We start from the raw sequence: 19,684 nt of genomic DNA on the forward strand, positions 1-19,684 counted from the left end.
CAAAAGATTGCACAGAGAGATGCAGAAGACTACAGCCAGTATCCTGAACCAATACCTTATATTGTTGAGCTTGTTCTCCCTTGAACCATGCATCTGGAGTTAGTCCATGCAGTCAAAGACAGAATCTCACCCCTTGGAATTCACTAGCTTCTGTGTTTTTACCTTAGCAGCTAATTTTCTATTGACTTCACATTCTTAAAATGAACCCTATATGCCAGACTTGTGTTACAGTGCCTTGACACGATTTTTAATTCTTTTTAAATGCCTAGATGCATTAATGCCTCTTTGTTTCTTTTTATTTTTGTAAACAGGAGTGACAATGCATACTTTTTTTCTATTGCCATATCTTTACAATTGCCTATAACGTTATAAAGACATGAGATCCTTTGTTAATAAAGAAACAATTTTCTAGCACTTTAGTGAAAGCAATTGGACCAGCCTAATAGACTGCTTTGACATTACACTTCCATTTAAAAATAAATGTGGTCTGTCTCAAGAGTGGTCATGACTTGAAAAATTTCATCCCACTTCCATTCATGCACTTAGCAAGTAGTGCAAAATGCTTGTTTATTCTTCTGTCTGTCACACAAACAATACAAGCTCTTCAAAGAATAAAAAACAAGGGTATGAAAACAAATCAAAACATTGTCATTTGAAACAATGGAGTTGTCAGAAAATGACCAAAAAATTGAGGAAATTCAAAGCTGAGACTGATACTCCATCCACCAGTAGGTTGTTCTTTTGTTCTTGTTCATATTGATGGGATTGGAGGATGATGTGTGTTGTCTTGGCTTTAAATTGCCTGCTGGGGTTACTATCTACGGACCACAGAAAATCGCTAATGGAAACCAGAGTTTTCACTGCTACCAAAACAACTTGGATGTGCCAGTCTGGGGCAGTAGGGTGCACTTTACTTACTAGTTTTCCATATGCTTACCTGACATCAGAGTAGTTTGTTGAGCTCTCTTCTCAGTCTGTAGTAACCTCCACTCCCTTCTCTCTGAATCGTGACACTTGTGTTCTCCACTAAAACGTTCTTCATGCAAAGCAGGGATAGATCAGTCTGTTCAATGCTGTGCTTTGTTTCATTTTTATCACTCATACCTAGTAAGTGTTTGGGGGGTGGGGGGAGTTACTTTTGTTTTTCTCCTGCTTTCATCCATACTCTTAAATGGAATGAGAAGTATTTTTTTCTTCTTTTAATGGCAGTTTTCTTTCTTTTTACTATCATTAACAATTATCAGCTGCTCTTTATTGGAACCGAGTGGGATCTGAGCCTTACCATTACTCCACAGACAGTAGATGGGCTGGGGGTAGGGTTATTTGAACTCCTTGGTAATGCAGACAGCCTCATGGTGTATAAATGTGGAGACAAGAATAACCTCTGTACAAATGAGGGGCTGAAAGTCAGATGACTGTTAAAGTAGCTTTTTTGTTGTTGTTGTTTTTTTAAATTATCTTTTTCCCCTCCAGATAAAAATTTAACCACTACTTATATTGGCTAGAACAAAAAATTAGTTCAATAATTTTCTGTAAAATTCATTATGGGAGGAAAAGTTCAATTAGAAAATATTAGTCTCTTTTTTCCCCTTTTTTTTAAAGCTATCTGGTTTTCTTAAGGAAAAAAAAAAATCTGCTATTCAAATAACAGTTTTCCAGTAATGCTTTGTTTGGCTTATAAATTTGTTCCAGTAAAGCCATATACTGTGTACAGTACGCCTCGAGTCTTCCTCTGAGTCTGTTCTGTTTACTAATATAGCATTTTTATTTTGCTTCTTTGACATGTGCGTTGTTTGAAAAGCAATGCTAATGCAGTTCACAGGGATGTTGAGTTTAACAGTTCCCCGCGTGAGCCGCGTGTACTGATGAGCTGGGTTTATTCTTTATTCCTGCCTTCCTCTCGGGACCCGGGTACTTGTCTAACCCAATAGACTGACAGTGAGCAGACGGATACTGCGGCTGATGGTGAGACCACTGCCACCGAGGTTTGTACAGTCGCCATCACCCAGCTATGGCAGGGGAGAGCGTTTGGCCTTGTCTCTTCCCGACCCTGTGGGCTAGACCACATGTCTGCTACGGCAGCTCAGGGTCCCTCCCTGCGCGCGTGTGCATGTGCGTGCCTGCAAGCGGGACAGCTTTGCCAGGAGAGCCGAGTTTCCGGTGTTCCCTGTGGGCTCCTCTTATTCCTGAGTTTGGTTTGGAAGCTGCAAGGCCTCTGCGTTGTGTGGCTGGGGGGGCAGTGGCAGTGTCACCCGCGCCAGTGCTGCCCACCCGGAGGGTTCTGCTGGCCAGATTGTGCCCTGGGGGTTTTTGTTTGCTTGTTTGCTCTTAGACTCTGAAGCCTGAGTGGGAGAGTGGGGAAAAGACAATGAAAAGCTGTTTTCAAATTTACTGAATATTCTCACATTTTAAATATCTAAGTCTTTTCTTTAATGTAATTTCACATACGGCCTTCGTATGTAATCTTCACATATGGCCACTACTAGTCCAGGTATTCTTTTCAGAGGAGAAATGTAAAATGTTTATATTTTCCTTACACTAAGAAACCTCATGTCCACAACATGGTACATAGACTGTGCAGGCAAATTCAACCTTATGTTGAATTTTATTATATGCACTGAAGTGCATATAATGCTTTCATAATTAATATGATTGCAGCTGCAAACATGAGCTGAATTTCATCTGACATCTGCTAGAAGACAGAGTCTTACCACAAACACTACTCTAGGTTTTCAGGAGGATCTCATTAAAATTTGAGACTGTTAAAATTATCTTCAAGGAAAAATTTTCTGTATGACACGTCAGGACAATTCAGCCTTGGCTGTAAATAGAATAAATTTGAATGGAGTTGTAAAGTAATCAACAGATTTTCCCATGAGTCATTTGTCTAAATAGGACTATATGGAAAATTAACAATAAAATAGCAGCATGGGCATTAAAAGAATTCAAACAGTTCAACAACATAAAGTCTGTTGAGATGAGTCAGAAGTACAAAATGTTTTGAAGTGCTTCTTCCACTCATAGGCCTTGAGCACTATAGAAAGTAAAACAATAATAAAATTGTGACATTTTAAATGTTCAGTTTGTTACTCAAAAATGCATGTTAATATTCCTAGTTGCTATCTTTATTTAGAGGAGAAGATATAGCACATATCAGTTGGATATGGATACCTGATTTTCAAAATGTGTGGTATATCTGCCACCTGAAAATTGCACCCTTGGAAATAGGGCTGCTGGGGCAGTCCTTATGGTGTTGCTTTTGAAAATGTGCACCGAAGTGGATGGGATGTGTGTGCCATTCCACATGATAGGGCCTGAAAGAATATATACAGGCTAAATATAAAATAAAATTACAGAAATACAGAAAGGGACTATGGTTAGGGAAATAGCATTTTAAGCAGATAAAATGTGCATCTTTCTGCAGAAAGTGTTGCAAGTTGTTTGCCCATGGTGAGTTTATTCCAAGCTTTTCTTGTGGCCCAGATTATGTCCTGTGTGTAAATTCTGGGTTTACAGAATTCCAAAGCATTAGCTGTTGCTGTTCCATCCTAGACTAGCTGTGACCTTGGTGAGAAGGTGCATCTGCTGCTCCATAAATAGAAATTTATGAATGTGGAGTGTAGCAATATTTGTAAAAGGAAGATGTTTACCACCCCTTTGATAACAAAACACAAATTTGAGAAGTGGACGTTTGCTCTGAGTTAGGAAAACCGTGCAAAGCCAGTGTGTCTACTCCTTCTCCTTAAACCCTTAATGAGGAGAAAATGGGATTTTAACCTAGTGTGTACCTCTCACCAATGTTCATAAAGCCTTCATTCATGCAAGTGGGTAAGGTGTTGTTTTCCAATCTTTCTCATGCTGGCAGTCGGATCAAGAGGAGGACGGAGATCTAAAGGCACAGGTACAGAAACAAAAGGTCTAGATGTTGCTCAGGTATCAATGTTGGAGGTGTTCACCTCTTTCAGCATGTTACTGTCGGTTCTCTGTGAAGAAATGTGTAGAAACAGCATTTTGTATCCTTTCAATACTGTGTCCCTTACTTTTCCCTTTCTTTTTCACTTCTTTCAGAATAGTCTGATTAAGCGAATACAGGGTGAAAATGTGTATGTCAAACATAGTAATCTTATGTTAGAGGTTGGTATTGGTATATACCAGTGCATGTACGTACATGTGTGTTAGTTTTAGTGGTAAACTGTGGATCTGCACTATGATGCATGAACTGTGTACTCCCACCTGCTAATAGATTATTTTTTTCTCTCAGATTATGATGACTCCTCTAACTTGTACTATCAGTATCGATATATGCGTGTGCCTCTATGTGTGTGCCTCCACGCGCATATGTATGTTTGTTTGGAGCCTCTTTATCAGGTGCAAATTATAGTGATATGGATAGGCTCTTTAAGAGTGTATTTAGACTCACTTGTACGAGATATGCTATGCTGTTCTCTTTCAAAATGCCACATTTTCACAGAGTGTTGTGTTGGTGCTGTGCTCCCCGGCTCCCTGAGCTGTTACTTCCCTCTATACTAACCAAGTTGTGTGTTTTGGCTCTAAAGTGTGGTTGGCTTAGGATGTATCACAAACTGCTCTATTCTTTTAAAACTGTCTAGGATCTAGACAAAACCCAGGAAGATCTGATGAAACATCAGACCAATATAAGCGAGTTGAAACGCACCTTCTTGGAAACCTCCACAGAAACGACTGTGTCTAATGAGTGGGAGAAGAGGCTTTCCACATCTCCCGTTCGGCTTGCAGCAAGGCAGGAGGATGCTCCTATGATTGAACCACTAGTGCCTGAAGAGGTCAGCGTGAGCTGAAAGGCTTCATTATGTATTTGTCTATGCAATTTTACTTATAGCAGCTCTCACTAGATTAGGGGCCGTAGTTAGAGGCCAATCCCTGCTTGCAGGCCCTCCCTTTTCTCAGGACGCAGGCTCTAGCAGCAAAGATGGGAGGAAGAGCAGATACCATAAATGTATACATATATAAATATATGTATATATAGAGAATTAAATTCACTGGAAGCCATGTGGCAGAACTGGGTCTCTCTGAGACCCAACGCCTGTGCAAAATACAGGCGTTGTTGCAGGTTCAGTGAGCTTGAGGAAGTCCAGCCATGCATAAAGAAACCATGAAAGTGATGGAGAGGAAATTTAAACAATGGTGACTGGATGGGAGAAGTGGTGTAGTGAGACAGGTGGGAGCTATGGTGCCAAGCTTGAAAGAAAAATACAGAACAAAGGGCAGAACTCTCAGTCTCTGAAAACAGGGAAGTAATAATGACAATAATTAGACCTTCTTGGCCAGTTCCATATGGAACCTGATGGTTGCTGCAGTCTGCTGGATACTGTCTTTGAAGACCCAATGCAGATTGCTAAGTATCTCCATTTTCCTGCAGTGTGTGTGTGTGAAAAAAATCTTGCTCACTGTGCACTCTTGAAGCGCTTGTGAGAAACTTGCCAGTTTAAAAGCTGGTGTTTACTTGATCTGTAGGTGGATAAGGACATGTAGGGGTAGCAAGGCAACATGTGTTGCAATAAAATACATAGTGTAGTGTCTTGGCTTAAGTCCAGTGGAGCAAAAAGAAATAAGCTTGTGTGGTCTGCCTGAGAGTTATTTTTTTATTCTATTATTAATGGATATCTGGTTTCTGTCTCACAGGAATTATCTTTATGGGTTCCTCTCGGTTTTAGCATTAGAAACCAATAAAAGGTCATGAGATTTTTTTCCTGTGCCCACAGCCCTGATATAATGTTGTAGGGAACTCAGTAAAAATTGTCTGGAAAGTGTAAATTGAAGGAGTGTTCTGCTTTCTCACCTCAGAGGTTGGTCTTGCAAACCCATAACTCTGGGGAAGGGCATCCCTGGAGGCATGCAGGTAGCAAGTGTCAGCTTCTCCTCACAGGGAAAGGAACATTGCCAAGGAAAGGGGTCTCACCTCCTCCTCTCCCACATTATAGCTAGTGGCTGATGCTGGCACCAGAGGTGCATTACTGTGGCATTCAAATTGGATTAAAATATGTAAAAAAGCAGGCTCTGTGCTCAAATCTTCCCTTTTGAGGGGAGCACAGAGAAGTTTTAGTGTTGCTCCTACTGCCACATTCAGGAATCATAGCAGACCCTACTAACAGGTTGGTTTGATTGTAGTTAAAAATAAAGTTTTATCATTCTAAGAATTAAAATTGTAAGTACAATGAACAGGATGCATTTATCATAATAAAGATGTAAGGAACTCTTGGAAAGGGTGGCAAGCTGAGCCTGAATCAGAGGATTGCAGGGGAAGCAAACTTAGCACCACCCTGTTTGTTTAATATCTTTATTACTTTAGGAATGTAATAAACAGTTTTAATTAAAACATACAAACAGTATTAAAGTATTGCACAGCTATGTAGGCTTCACCCTGATGAAACACATCTGAATTTAACCATTCATTTGGAAAGGAAAAGGGTAAGAATTATACATGCATCTAAGTAATACATCTGTTTCACAGAACCTCATCCAAATGAAGGTATTTCTGTGGAAAATTAAGAGCAGACTTGAGCTATCAGAGCCTAACTCTGAAATGACTTTTGCCGTAGATAGCACCTGGCCATTCCTTTGGTCCCAGTAAGTGAGATGGTTTCAGTTCACATGTCCTGATGAGAGGGGATTTTTCCAGAAAAAAGCTGGAGCCATCCATAGGTCAAAATCAGCATCTTGATGTCTACTAAGAAATGCAGAGGAAGTCAAGATAGTGTATTGCCTTCTGCTAATCAAAGAAGTTACACCTTATCCACTTTAAAAATATGTTCAGTGCTGTTACCTGTAGCTCCTTCTTATAATAAAACAAGAACAGAGGAGAAAAGATGTCTTTTCAAAATATGATCTTCAAGCACATGGCACCTGAGTGTTTGGTCAGTTTAACTTTAAGCCACTGGTCACTGCTTGGTTTCTTAGAACAGATGGGGAAATAATTTGGTTTTCCTTAGTAATGAAAATTATAGTTTTAAATATCTTCCATGATACATCTACAGCCAGATAGCTGTAGAACATGAAAGCCATTATATTGACAAAGTCCTTGACAATGTCTAATCTGACCTGAATTGGATGAAACCAACACTTTAGGAATAAAGGCGTTGTGCATCTGCTTGCAGTCAGGGAGTTGAACCATTTGTCCCTTTCTATTTTCATATTTCTCTTTAAATTTCTGTTTTTCCTCTTGAGTATATGTACCCTTTTATCATGCCAGCTATAGGACTTCCATTGGCGTGTCTATTGAGTATAGTATTTACTGAAGTCACTAGAAAGGGTTTGGCAAGAAACCCATTTTGCTCTGCAGGGGCTTATGGCCAAATGACAACAGTGGCCAGCCCAGAAGGTGGGCTCAAAAGCCTTGGGAAATTGAGTCTTGCCTACATTTAACATTTTCCCAGTTGTCCAAGATAGAGATACTCTTATTATTCCCATAGCACTGGGAAAGCGCTGATGGGATAAAAGTGAGGAGATTTCAGTACACACTACAGGATAGTAGAACAGCAGTTAGCTCCCTCTGTAGGAAAAGTGCTTCTAAGACTTCTAATACCAGCAGAGAAAAAGAGAGAGCTGAAATCATCGCTGGGCACACCTTCTGCCTGCTTCAGCAGAGAGGGCTGCAAACTCAGGAGAGAGCCTTGCCCAGAGGGAAGGTGCAGGGGCCTGTTCTGGGCTATTGGTGGAAGCTGTGTGAGCTGGCATCAGCCCCAGTTAAATAAATCATATGACATGAAGCAAACACAGTGCATCCACACCTGGGTCTTACTCAATTTGGTGGGTTTTGTGCTACACTTGTGCATACCATTTTTATACTCATGTCTCCTCTCCATAGAGAGACACTGATTTCACTTCTCATTGGAAACCTCTGTGCTGCAAAACGATTCTCTTTAGTTCTGTTTCCTAATTTTCCATGAGATTAATAATTTGTAGAGAAATATGAGCTACTGTGAAATATAGTATATGTACCCTCCATTTACTAAAATCATTTATTCCCCTGACATTAGACCAAAGAAGAAACAGAAAAATCAGAAAAACTCATAATTTTGCAGAAGGGAGGTACTACATTCCTTGAAATGCAGGTAAAAACAAACAATACTTCATTGAAATGCAGTCAGAAAGGATGGCAATGATTTATTATTTTATTATCTTTTTTCATTTCCAAGCCCTCCCTTTTCATATTTTTTTATTGTTATTATTTAATAAGTTCCAGGCAGAGATATAATCTGGAGACCAAATTCTGAGGAATGGGTCCTTTCCAGAGCTTATGGCTTCCTAATGGAGACTGATTTCTTTGCCAGTTAGAAATCTACTTGCACGGTGCAGTTTGGATGTTGTTTGCAGTTTGCATGCATTTCCAGCATAAACCTCACTGAGAACGGGGAATGAGGCACTTCTGTCACGAGAATGCATTTCCTTTATATTGTCAACTGAATTTAGATTATGTTGAGTGATGGTGAACTTTATATTTTTATTGGTTTTTCTATTAGCCAAGTGTGATAGAGAAGAAGCTGCAGGAAGGAGAATCTGCTGGCACTTTGGTTACTTCTCATCAAATCATTATCCAGAAAAGTATCCCATCATCCCTAGAGGTTATTTTTAACTCATTTGATTTTAAACTACATCATTTGCTTAGTTAAATACAGAAGTTACAGTCTTAAAGTCAAATAACTGGATGCTGATTGCATAGTCAAAGCAAATCACATAGCACATTTGCATGAGGAGGAAAAAAGATGCTGCAATTAAGTTTCATTCAGAATTTTTAGTAGTATGCTTAGTTTATACAGTTTGCTGTGTTGTGCTTCTCCATTTAAACAATCCTGAAGGGCGTTGATGTTCTAATGAAAACAAGGAAATTCAGTGCAGGCTACATACAGAAGAGTGCTATTCTAAAACGTCATTAACAGCATGTTTGTAACAACTAGGGTACAGTTGAATGAGCTTATTTGCCCTATTTTTGTAATTTGTTTTTGACTGTAGCTTTGTTAACCACTGCAATATGTGATTTTTAACCCCAAGTTGATTCCAATCACCACTATAATTACGTGCTGACATGCTATTTTGCTTCAAACAAATACAGAAATAGTGTGGCAAAAGTAATATTTTTGGGTCCATGTTATATGGACCTCTGAAGAGAGAGAATATGCAAAGAAATCATATTTTTCCTAAGGTGATTCTGTTTATTTGCTTGATAACTGCTCTAAGAGGTACAATGCTAGAAGTTATTATATGCTTTCAGAAGAAGCAACATGATTTCTTAAAAGTCTTCATAATTTAGTTCTCCTGAAGTACAGATAAACCTGCAGATATTCTAATTTAGCTTTTATATCTCAAATATAGGGCACTGAGGATTGGGTTATTATAGACAAAATACCCTCTGAGGTAGTTGATGGTGAATCGGAAAAAAATCTGGCATACAAAGTAGTGACTGTGAGCAGTAAAACTGCCTTTGCACCTGAGATATTAAAATCCAGTACCGTTCTAATGCAGAGCTTTGAGGACTTGGAAAGTGAAATACAATCCAATGAGGAGAATAAGCAGAAAATGTTCACCCTAGGAAAGTCCTATGATACCGTATCTGGGAAAATTGTAACCATGACAAGTAAAGCTAAAGAGGTCGAGAAAACAGTACAGCCTTCAGGAGAAACTTTGCAAAAACTGGAAAGGGAAGTTCAAGAATCTGTGAAAATCGTTCCAATAGTGGCCAAGTATGAAGTCCTCAAGCCTGTCACTGATGAGAAAGCCAGGCGGGGATCTGATGTGCAGAGCACAAGAAGAAAGCTGTCTGACTCTCTGACACCCATAAAGGAAGCAGAATCCCTATTGCAGAGTCCTGAAGAGGAGAGTTTGAAAAAGACACTAAGGATGGACCAGGATTTGCAGTTACTTGGTACACTGGAAAGCTTACAGCTTGGCAAAGCAGAAAAGCATCTTGGCGGAGAAGGTGTAAAAGCAGGGGCGTTTGCCCGGACAGATAAGAGCCTGTCTGAGTGGAGATATTCCAGAGAACAGCCATTTACCATTGCTACTGCTCACTATGTTACTGAGTCGTCTGCATCAAGAGTAGTGGTAACAAGTGGCTTTGACTTCACGCCACGATTTAAAGATAAAAGCATGACTTCTTTTAGGCAATCCCTTCACACCACCCTAGCTTTGAGTTCTCTTGCTGCCTGGCTTTATGTTGACAGCAGCCAACCCGGCTTATTTTTTTTCTCTCATACTTTGAATCCGTCTCACAGTCTGAAGCAGGCATTATATAAGGCTTTCAACCTTTCTGGTTTATGTACTGAAATTCAGTATTGCTGCTGTGGCTTGTTAATAAAAGGAAAAAAAAAAAGGTTTGCTTGAACCAGCAAAATGCCAATGCTAACAACTACGCTTTGTAACTATTGCTTACTACAGCCATTATGAATTCGCTCTGATTTATTTTCCCATTCTTTTCCTGTTTCCAACCTCTCCGTGCCCCTGCAACCTTCTCTCCTTTTCCTCCTTCTCTGCCTCTGGTTTTGGCAATTAATATGTCTGTGCATATGGGTCTGCCTTTTTTCTGTGTATGACTCTACATTTCTTTGTCTATTTAGACTAAACAGTCCACCAGTGAAAAAGCCTTGGATGGTTCAGATATCTTCACTTTAATAGAGTCCGCCAGAAAACCAACTGAGTTCATAGGAGGGGTTACTTCTACTTCCCATACCTGGGCTCAGGTGGCTGCTTGATTCCCTCCATTGATGTCATAACCATGCACCAATTACTTTTGCTTTTCTCTTATTTTATGGTTTTTTTTGCACAATATGGAACTGTACAACTAATGCATGTATTCATGTGTGTTTTCTTTTGATTCAATGGACCACAACAGAAGCTTCACCAAAAAGAAAAAAAAAAAAAAGGCTACAACCAACTTTTCTTTTATTTCATTTTATTTTGGTCATTTTGTGGGGTGCTGTATTTTGCCTTTGTAAAACTCACACAATACTAATGAGAAGAACACCAAGATCAAAATTTCTCTTCACTTTTAAAAATTTTGCTTCTTGCTTTGTTTTCCATTTCCACTATACTGATAACATCCCGAGAACAAAAATCCATGCAACGTGGGAGAAATAACTTGGCAAAATATAATGCCCATTTTTTAAAAATTTATGTTCACAGTACATTAAGCTTGGGCGCTACTACAAATAGTGTTGCCTGCTTTTGATGCTGAGGGTTTTTTATCTCCTTCCCTGCAGAGAATAGAAACGACGACGTCTCAGGAGATAACTTCCAGTGACATGAAGCAAGCAGTTCAGCCGGATCAGGATACAGTGCAGAAGGTTGTACAGGAGACTGTAGTTGTCAAGGAGAGACATGGGATGGAGGTGCATGCAGGCGGGGATCCTGCTAAAGTGGCCGGACTTACGCTGGATGCCCAGGCTGAGGCAGCGTCGGCGGTGGCTGCCGGCGTGAAAGGGAAGGAGGGCTCTGCTGGGACTGAGGGGGCCAAGGAGGAAAAAAGGGAGGAGGCTGGGAAAGCCCTAACCAAACAGGAAGGAGTCGCTGCCGCTGCTTCGTGTGAGCAGGCGGAGGAGCACAGAACAACAGTCCAACTTTCAGAGTCTTTGGAAAGAAAACCTCATTTTGAGGTAACTTGTTGTTAAATTGGTCATGTCTGTGCTGAATTGTGAATGTAGGCTAATAGTAGGCTAAGTTAATTCCTGTCATTGAAAGTAAAGTGTGCTCAGCTTGTATGATTGTACTTTTACAGAAAGCAGGTTTTTTCTCCTCTTATTTCCTCCTTGCATGTCACCTGCAAGGCTTGCTGCTGGTTTCCATCATTAGCAAAATGCCATGCATGTTTTACTTGTAACTGCTTTTCATGTTGCAGAGAAATACCAAATTTCATGGTATTTTATGCAACAGATAACAAGATCAGCTGGCATTCTGTTTGGGAAAGTCCATCGATGTTGGCAAAGTTCACATGTTCCCAAAGACAGGAAACAGATTGCTTTTTCCATGCTTGATGCAATTATAAATAAATGTTCTGTGTCTTAAACAGACAAGGTTCCTTATCTTAGCCCCATTAGTAGAATTTCAAGAGCTGTTTTGTGCAGGGTTTTTTCCCCAGAGATAAAAAGGCTAAGCCTGGACAGAATTCATTCTCTTGTCATTCAAAAAAATGTAGAATCACAGATTCTCAGAACAGTTCAGGCTGGAAGGACCCTCTGGAGGTCATCTGCTGCAGTCCTCTGATCAGACAGAGCCATCCAGAGTGAATTGCTGCTCAAGACTATGTCCAGAGAGCTTCTTCTGAGTATCTTCAAGGAAGAACATTCCACAATATCCTTGGGCAACCTGTGCCAGTGTTCAGTCACTCTTACAGTGAAAAAGTGTTTCCTGATGTTCTCAGGGAACCTCCTGATTTTCAAGTTGTGACCATTGCCTCTTGTAGCATTTAGAGCATTTTGGACTTTGTTTTTGTAAATGTTGCCAGCATTATATACGTGTCTGTACCACTGTAATTAAGAGAATTTTATCTTTTTTTTTTTTTTATGCAGAACATTTTTTAGCTATTCTTTCTTTGCACCAAACAAAAAAAAATATTCTGAGAAATCCATAACCTCTGCTAAATGTTCCAATTCTTTCTTTTTTTGTTCATGCAGTCACCAGTTGTGAAGACTGAGACTATAAGTTTCAGCAGTGTTCCGGCTGGTGGGGAAACCCTTGAAATTTCAACAAAGGAAGTGCCAGTAGTCCATACAGAAACAAAAACCATTACATATGAGTCTTCTCAGGTAAGAAATTCTGCAAAAGACATGCTCTAATTTAATGTTCCTTTAAGGAACCCATTTCTTCACCCATCTTTAAGTGTATGCTTTAGAGTCAACTTTTCTAAGTTGTTCAAGTATTAAATATTAGTATGAGGAGGATGTACATAAGAATAACTTACCTGAGGGTCACTCTCACATCCTGGTGTAGGGCCTTTCCAGAACATTGATGAAACTGCAGATTTAAAAGTGTCATCTTCTCATCTGTGCTTCCAGAGGGGAAGGACAGCCTCCAGATACACAGAGAAATACTCACACTTGGTTGCCCTAATAGCAGTTTTTCCATACCATAAGATAGTCACTTTATGAAGAACAGTAGAAATAGTGAAGTTTAACAGTCCAGTTCTCGATTCCCTGTGCCCAGGATCATTTTTTTGGTGACTGCTTTTCTCTTCTGGTTTCTAGGTGGATTGTGGTGCTGACTCTGAACCAGGTGTATTGATGAGTGCACAAACGATCACATCTGAAACCACCAGCACTACAACTACTACACATATCACCAAAGTGAGTCCTCAGAAAACAGGGAGCTCCTTTTTCACCAGGGTGTATGCTATCTTAGCTTTGGTTTTATGATTTATTTCAGAAAGGGAACACATTCTGATACTCTCTTGATAAACTGTTGTAAATTTACCATAAATACTTGTCTTTATTCACCTGTCTTTGGCTATGCTGAGATTGATTAACACATCATCCAATGACTTGACATGAATACTAACCCCTTAAGGTATGTCTATGCAAGCACAAAACCTTGCTGTACAGAAACACTTGATTTAGCTGCAAATGCTACCTGGAACTGGAAAGAGTATAACCATATTGGCATATTCCTGGAAGGAGTAACTTGTCTGAACATGAGGCTCCATTGACATGACTATGCCTTTCAGCCCTGAGATTAGCACTGCATGGTGTTGAAAGCACATAGTGAATCCATATCCTGTAGCCATAACAGGACATTCAGTCAGCTCCAACACCTTGGCTCTCTTTCTGGGTGGTACCCTGAGGAACTTGCCCACAGCCAGACCAAAAGCTCATCTGAACAGACAAACCATGCTGTGTCTTCCAGGTTCTAAGGTAGCATTTAAATAACAGTTCCTCCCTAAATAGAAATTCTCTTAGTCTTGTGACAGATCTCCTACCAATATTCACTGAGAACAGGATTTCATCTTTCTGCAGTGAAGTTCCCTTATTAGTAGATGAGCCATACAAAGGCCATGCCACCCCGTATGCAATTCTGAAGCATGCAGTTGGACTTAAATAGGTCTGAATATGGGGCTGTCTGTACTCTCATTCTGTTTTTCATGGGAAAAGTTTGGCATTTTTGGCACACAAACAGCTCTTTTGATGCATGTGCAGATTAACTCAAATTATAAAATTACCTATCTTGGAAGGACATCTGGAGGTCATTAGTCCATTCAGAGCCTTCAGGCCAACTCCAGAGCTGCTCACTTGCAGTCCAGGTTGTCCCCTCTTTGAGCTGTTTTGGTCCAGGCATGAGAGGGTTCCTGCACTGATCATTCTGGGGATGAGTAGCAGCACTCTAAAGTGAGTTACTGACATGCATTTTCGTCCCTCCCATCTAGACTGTGAAAGGAGGCATCTCAGAGACAAGAATTGAAAAACGGATAGTCATCACAGGAGACGCAGATATTGATCATGATCAGGTAAAAGCTACAAACTGCTAAAAAGGCTGCCCTGAAGACTGCAAAAGAGAACATTTCTAAACATTGCTTTGACAGATATTATCCATACTGGCATGCCTTATATTAAACTGGAATAGTAGTTAAATCAGTGATGGTATATTTCATATTTTAATCATTTTCCTCATTTGTAAATTGTGTAATATGTCATGAATCTCTCCACCTTGCTATTGATCATGCATGTTCCACCTCCTTTTTGTTTCTGCCCTTCTGTGGTTTCCTTGGGATAGGCGCTGGCTCAGGCAATTAAAGAAGCCAAAGAGCAGCACCCTGACATGTCAGTGACCAAAGTAGTGGTACATAAAGAGACAGAAATCACACCAGAAGATGGGGAGGATTGACCACAGGTAAGAGGACCAGATGATTTTCCTAGGCATTTACTGGGCTGGCATGTTGCAGATGTTGTTCTCCTACCATATTTCACCTTTAACTCTTCACTTTCTCTCACTGGCATTTTCAAATTGCTGGTTATCAGTTCTGATATTTGAAAGTAAACCACATTCAGCTCTAGACATCTGTCTTCATTAAACAGTGCCAGCTGGAGAAAGAGAAACTACTCATTTGCTTTCGTTGGCTCTCTGAAAAGTCCTCATTGTCCATGCTTTGTTATAGTCTAATTTTCTACTTCTGAAGTCATAAAAAATCTGTTGTCCGCTTTTGTGTCATTTAAGAACAAAAACAATTTGTTCTTAAAGGTGTGCATTTTTGTTTAAAAATGCCAAGGGAAAAAACCTACAGCTGCTTTTTAAATGTCTTGTGCAGATATGTTGAAAGTTATGCTTCAATTCCTGACTTGCAAAGATATGGTCCAACTTGCTTTTAAACGCAGTGAATTAGTTTGTCGGTATTTGGGTGTCTTGGCTTTCTTGTACTTGAAAGAACATTTAATGTTTTAAAGCAGCATTGTTTATCAGGATGAGATGATAATGCAGCTTTCCTTGCGTCTAGCTTTTCCTCAGCAAAGGCATGCTCCCCAGTAGTGGCTGGCTAAACAGACGTCTCAATATTTCTATATTTATTCTGTGTGCAGAAACATGTCATGCATACTAACCTGCTACGCAAAAGCTCTTAATGCCAGCACCATTGCACAAATTGCTTTGAATGCTGTATGCAGAAGGGGAAGAAAAAGCTGCTTGTCAGATTTGTTGAATCGATAGCAGCATTTTATTCTTAAAACAATATGTATTCCCTAGCACTTGGTGTAAGTAACAGAGTATAATGCACAGCACCTTTTGAAGCTCTTTGGCTCTCCTGCTTTTGGATATACAGACCCTAAAGAAAACTGAATTTCAGTGTCAGTTATTTATTTGGAAGATGGAACCAGTCACTAAGGAGTGAGTAGCTGTGATTCTTGTGGTATTCTGCTAATTGTTTCAGAGACAGCTCAATGTGGCTTGCTTAAAAGTCTATTGATGTCACTAATTTTTTCCATTGGCGTCAGTGGACTTTGGATTTGGTCCAAGTTGCTTATAGTGGGATATGCCATCTCCAAACAGCTTTTCTTGTATGAACAAATTGACAGAATCTCTTTTGCAGGAGTGTAGTTGCTTTGAATAATTAACTCAGTTCTCTTTTCTGCAGGAATAACCTAGAATGCATATGAATCCAGACATGCATACCAGTAGGAATACGAGAACCTATACGGAGTCTCAGTTCCTGACTTGTATCTGACTATGGAAAATTTCAGTACAGAAGAATTGATCTTGACCGTTAATAAAGAAACTGGCAGAGATACCTTCCCATAGAAAGCAATCTGAATCAGCAGCAGTTAAACAATATTGCATGAAGCAACAATAAAATTACAGAAAAGCAGCATTTTTAATTTTCTTAAAATGTCTAAGTTTTCAGCTTTACCTGCACGTTCATAAACAATATAAACAGTGATCTCATGTAACACATAAACAGTTCATGCCTTTCACAGTTTCTGAAAGTCTAAACAAATTAAAATTTGTTAGGTGGCAAGCCTTTTGTTTACGGATATTGTAAATGAAGATTACCCCGAAAATGCTAGAAGCTGTATAGGTACTGTGTATAATGTTTTACCACACATTAGATGTGCCAATAACACAGTTTATTCAGTAAACAACTTGAATCTTATATTTGTTTCATCTGGTTTTATTACTGCCCGATAAACGATGATGAATCTTTACTCTTATCAAAACATATAAATGCTTACAAAGTGTGCTTTGTATACCTGACTGAATACCTTATGAGGTAGTAATGATTTTAGTATATTAACTTTAATGATTTTTGTCAGCATTGTTCAGAGTCAGCTTCCAGTCACCCTTCACAGATCCTAACCTTGTAAATTATATGTAGTTATTTTGGAGAAAAAAAAAATCTGTATTTTACTTAGTTTGCAGCTTTAGAAAATTATTAATCTGAAATAACCGTGATGGTTTTCTATTGATTTCCCTTTTGTTCTCAGAGGAAAAAAAAAAATCTGTTTGAGAATCTGGTCAGCATTTACTATCTAGTTCTGAGTCAAGCCTTAACTTGTACAGAACGTCCACTGAAAACTCTCTAGTGTCCAGCTCTAATACCCACGGAAGGGATAGCATCCATTACACTGTCAGCTGCATCACAACACATGGTGAATGTATGTTTCTGCATAGTGAAATAAAAGTGGTAAATGCATCTCAAATCGTATTGTTCTGTGTCTAAAAGCACCTAGTGGTCTTTAGTATTCAAAACATCAAAATGTTATGTTTGTAAGACACCAGAGGTTTCACTCATGTGCACAGTAGATGTGTTTTGTTTTCAGTGGCTGACACTGCACTGTGCAGACAGTGGGAGTTAGCAGAGAATCCAAAGGGGTGACAGTGTTCACCTTTGGGCATACGATGTTTGCAAAGGAAAAGGACTGTTTGGTTCCTTCTGTTTTCTCTGGTTGTGTAACATTTCACCGAAGCTAAATGAAGAATTTTGTTGTTGCTTAGAAAGTAAAGGCCAGTAGCGCTTGATCCAGATCCACTCTCTTTTTTGTACTTTGGCTCTGAAACATGGATAAAATTCTCTTTAAAGCAGTATTACTTATTGGTTCCTTTCTTTTTTTTTTGCTCCTTTGCCACATCTCACTGACACTTCCCTGGTAGTTTAAGAGAAATTTGTAAGGATTGGTTGACCCTTCAATCTGTATTTCCTTGCAGGATTGAAAGGCAATGGGTACAAGCAGACTTTTCAGGACATAAAGGGCCAAATTTGCCCTTCATTGTTTACACGGGGCTCCCTCCCATTGAAGTCAATGGATTTGCCTTCAGTGGAGAGCAGGATTTGACCCAGTGACTTGTTAATAAATGTTTATTTTCATAATTTAGAAAGAAAAATAGTATATATAGAGAGAATAACCTGTAGATAATAACTAAAAGTAATATCCCAAGGCTTTTAAAGCTTTGCCCTTAGTCTCCAAAACATCTTCCTTCCACCAGCCATTCTTCATGCCTTTAAATCTGGAGTGCTAACGATGTTACCCCTCCCTGCCCCCCCGTCATTGTTACCTCTCTCCTAATGACCGAACAAAGCTGAAGGTCAGTTGTGATCTTTGATGGCCCTCTCCTCCTCCTCCTCCTCCTCCTAGCCCAAGACCATCTCTGTTCTCATGCCCCTGAGTGACAGTAGGCTCAGCTCTCTGGTGCTGCTGGTGCCCAGCGGCGGTCGGGGCTGGAGGAGGTCCTCACCCCGTCCTGGCCGGTGGCACACCAGGTCCTCGCTACTGCATCAGGAGTTTAAAAATAGACTCTGAAGCCATACCGATCCTCCTTCAGGTGCCCCTCATGTTGTCAGCTAGGAAACAGCATTGTATTACCTCAGAGAGACACGAGGCCATCGCACAGCCTTCTCTCCAGAGTTAGCATTATATTTTAGCATGGCTTGAAGAGATTGTACTCTGGTGATCCTTCACAGTATGTATGCTGTCTAAAGATATTGCATTGTAGGAAGTTAGTCTCCTTGGAAAGGACACTCACCACTAAGATATCGCCTAAGCGCATATAAACTATGAGGAGATGAGAGTGGACAGGCAAGGACATCTCAGTGCCACTGTTGGTAGTAGACCCTTGTTTGGGGGATGGTTCCTGGAAGTTATAGTTTTGGTTTTTGTTAGAAACTGTTTCTTGGGTTGTCTGCCTAATGCTGTGCCACATGAAATAAAGAGCACCTGCCTGTTTCTACCAACCATCTTTTGTCTCCGTCTCTTCTCATTTGTTGTTGGTCTTTGTCTGGCTTCTCAACATAAACCAGCCTGGAAAACAAACCATCAGTGTTTTACTTGTGGGCAGCATTGCCAACACAGACACCAGCAGGGGAGGCAGCCTTACTTGCTACAACTGGAATCCCAGCTTCAATCCTGAGAGAACTGACTACTCCGAGCCTTTATGGTAAGGGCTTTGCACACCAGGCAAGAATGGGCATAGCCAGTGACCACAGCAATAGTGACCATTACACATACAGAAAGAGTGAATACATCTCACTAACATTTTTTAAGGCTAATTGGAAGTCCTTAATATTTATGCCCCATTTGTCTCATCACAAATGGCAAATAATGGTGTTTCTGTGCTCAAGCAAATTTAAAAAACATTTAATGAGCTTCTAAATCCATATACTAGATCAAAAGAAGGATTTAAAGCTTAGACTTATTTCTTCCCAGAGCAGATTTAGGCAGTTGGTGAGATTATGTGCTTCATCTGTACAACAATTTGTATCTGCAAAAATGATAGCTCCTGATAAATAGTTCTTCATGGCATATAAATTGGACATTGAGTCAAGGCTTCAGTTCAGCAGTCACACTGGCAAGTCTTGCTGCAGGTTTCTTTCCTTACACCAGAACAGTTCTGTCAGTTCAGATCAGAAAACCCATGTACAAGTTTCACATTTACATCTTCACAGGAATTAAGGACGAGTTAAAGAAATACATTCCCCTTTTTTATACCAGAGCAATAATGGTCGAGATTCTTCAGAACCAGAAATCAAATCATTATTTTTAATAATGTTTCCTATTGAGGGTTTGTGACATGCCTGAGGCAATGCTGAGATCTCCTGCAATCCTATATGGTAGTTTGAGGTACTGTGGATGGACTATGGCTGGACAAGTGAAACACTAACTGAGAAACACTAACTCAATTTCTTATATTATTTTTAAAGAAAGAAAAATAAGCACTTTTCTTAGATCTATAGATCCCAAAGGCC

General features: G+C 39.8%; 2 protein-coding genes across 27 annotated transcripts in view; both read left to right on the forward strand.

Annotated features, from left to right (window-relative positions):
• EPB41L3 (erythrocyte membrane protein band 4.1 like 3) overlaps positions 1-18,676 on the forward strand; it is a 97,304-nt gene extending 78,628 nt beyond the window's left edge. For 6 of the 26 annotated variants that reach the window (XM_071417460.1, XM_071417507.1, XM_071417567.1 and 3 more), the window contains 13 exons: positions 1,932-1,985; positions 3,866-3,901; positions 4,069-4,134; positions 4,611-4,802; positions 8,016-8,090; positions 8,499-8,600; positions 10,590-10,712; positions 11,232-11,624; positions 12,642-12,773; positions 13,212-13,310; positions 14,384-14,464; positions 14,731-14,847; positions 16,082-18,676. In XM_071417460.1, the coding sequence (XP_071273561.1) occupies positions 1,932-1,985; positions 3,866-3,901; positions 4,069-4,134; positions 4,611-4,802; positions 8,016-8,090; positions 8,499-8,600; positions 10,590-10,712; positions 11,232-11,624; positions 12,642-12,773; positions 13,212-13,310; positions 14,384-14,464; positions 14,731-14,841 (1,464 nt within the window). In that variant the 3' untranslated portion in view covers positions 14,842-14,847; positions 16,082-18,676. The other 20 variants (XM_071417540.1, XM_071417548.1, XM_071417612.1 and 17 more) reach the window with 13 other exon arrangements.
• Positions 8,917-10,583, forward strand: LOC139587569 (uncharacterized). Its single transcript, XM_071422005.1, has 2 exons — positions 8,917-8,934; positions 9,349-10,583. Exons 1-2 carry the CDS (start codon positions 8,917-8,919, stop codon positions 10,354-10,356), a joined length of 1,026 nt encoding a protein of 341 aa, XP_071278106.1. The 3' UTR covers positions 10,357-10,583.
• Positions 18,677-19,684: the final 1,008 nt, after the last annotated feature.

Source organism: Agelaius tricolor, unplaced genomic scaffold, assembly GCF_023055355.1.
Source record: "Agelaius tricolor isolate 1412-34295 unplaced genomic scaffold, bAgeTri1.0.p SCAF_2, whole genome shotgun sequence".
NCBI lineage: Eukaryota > Metazoa > Chordata > Aves > Passeriformes > Icteridae > Agelaius > Agelaius tricolor.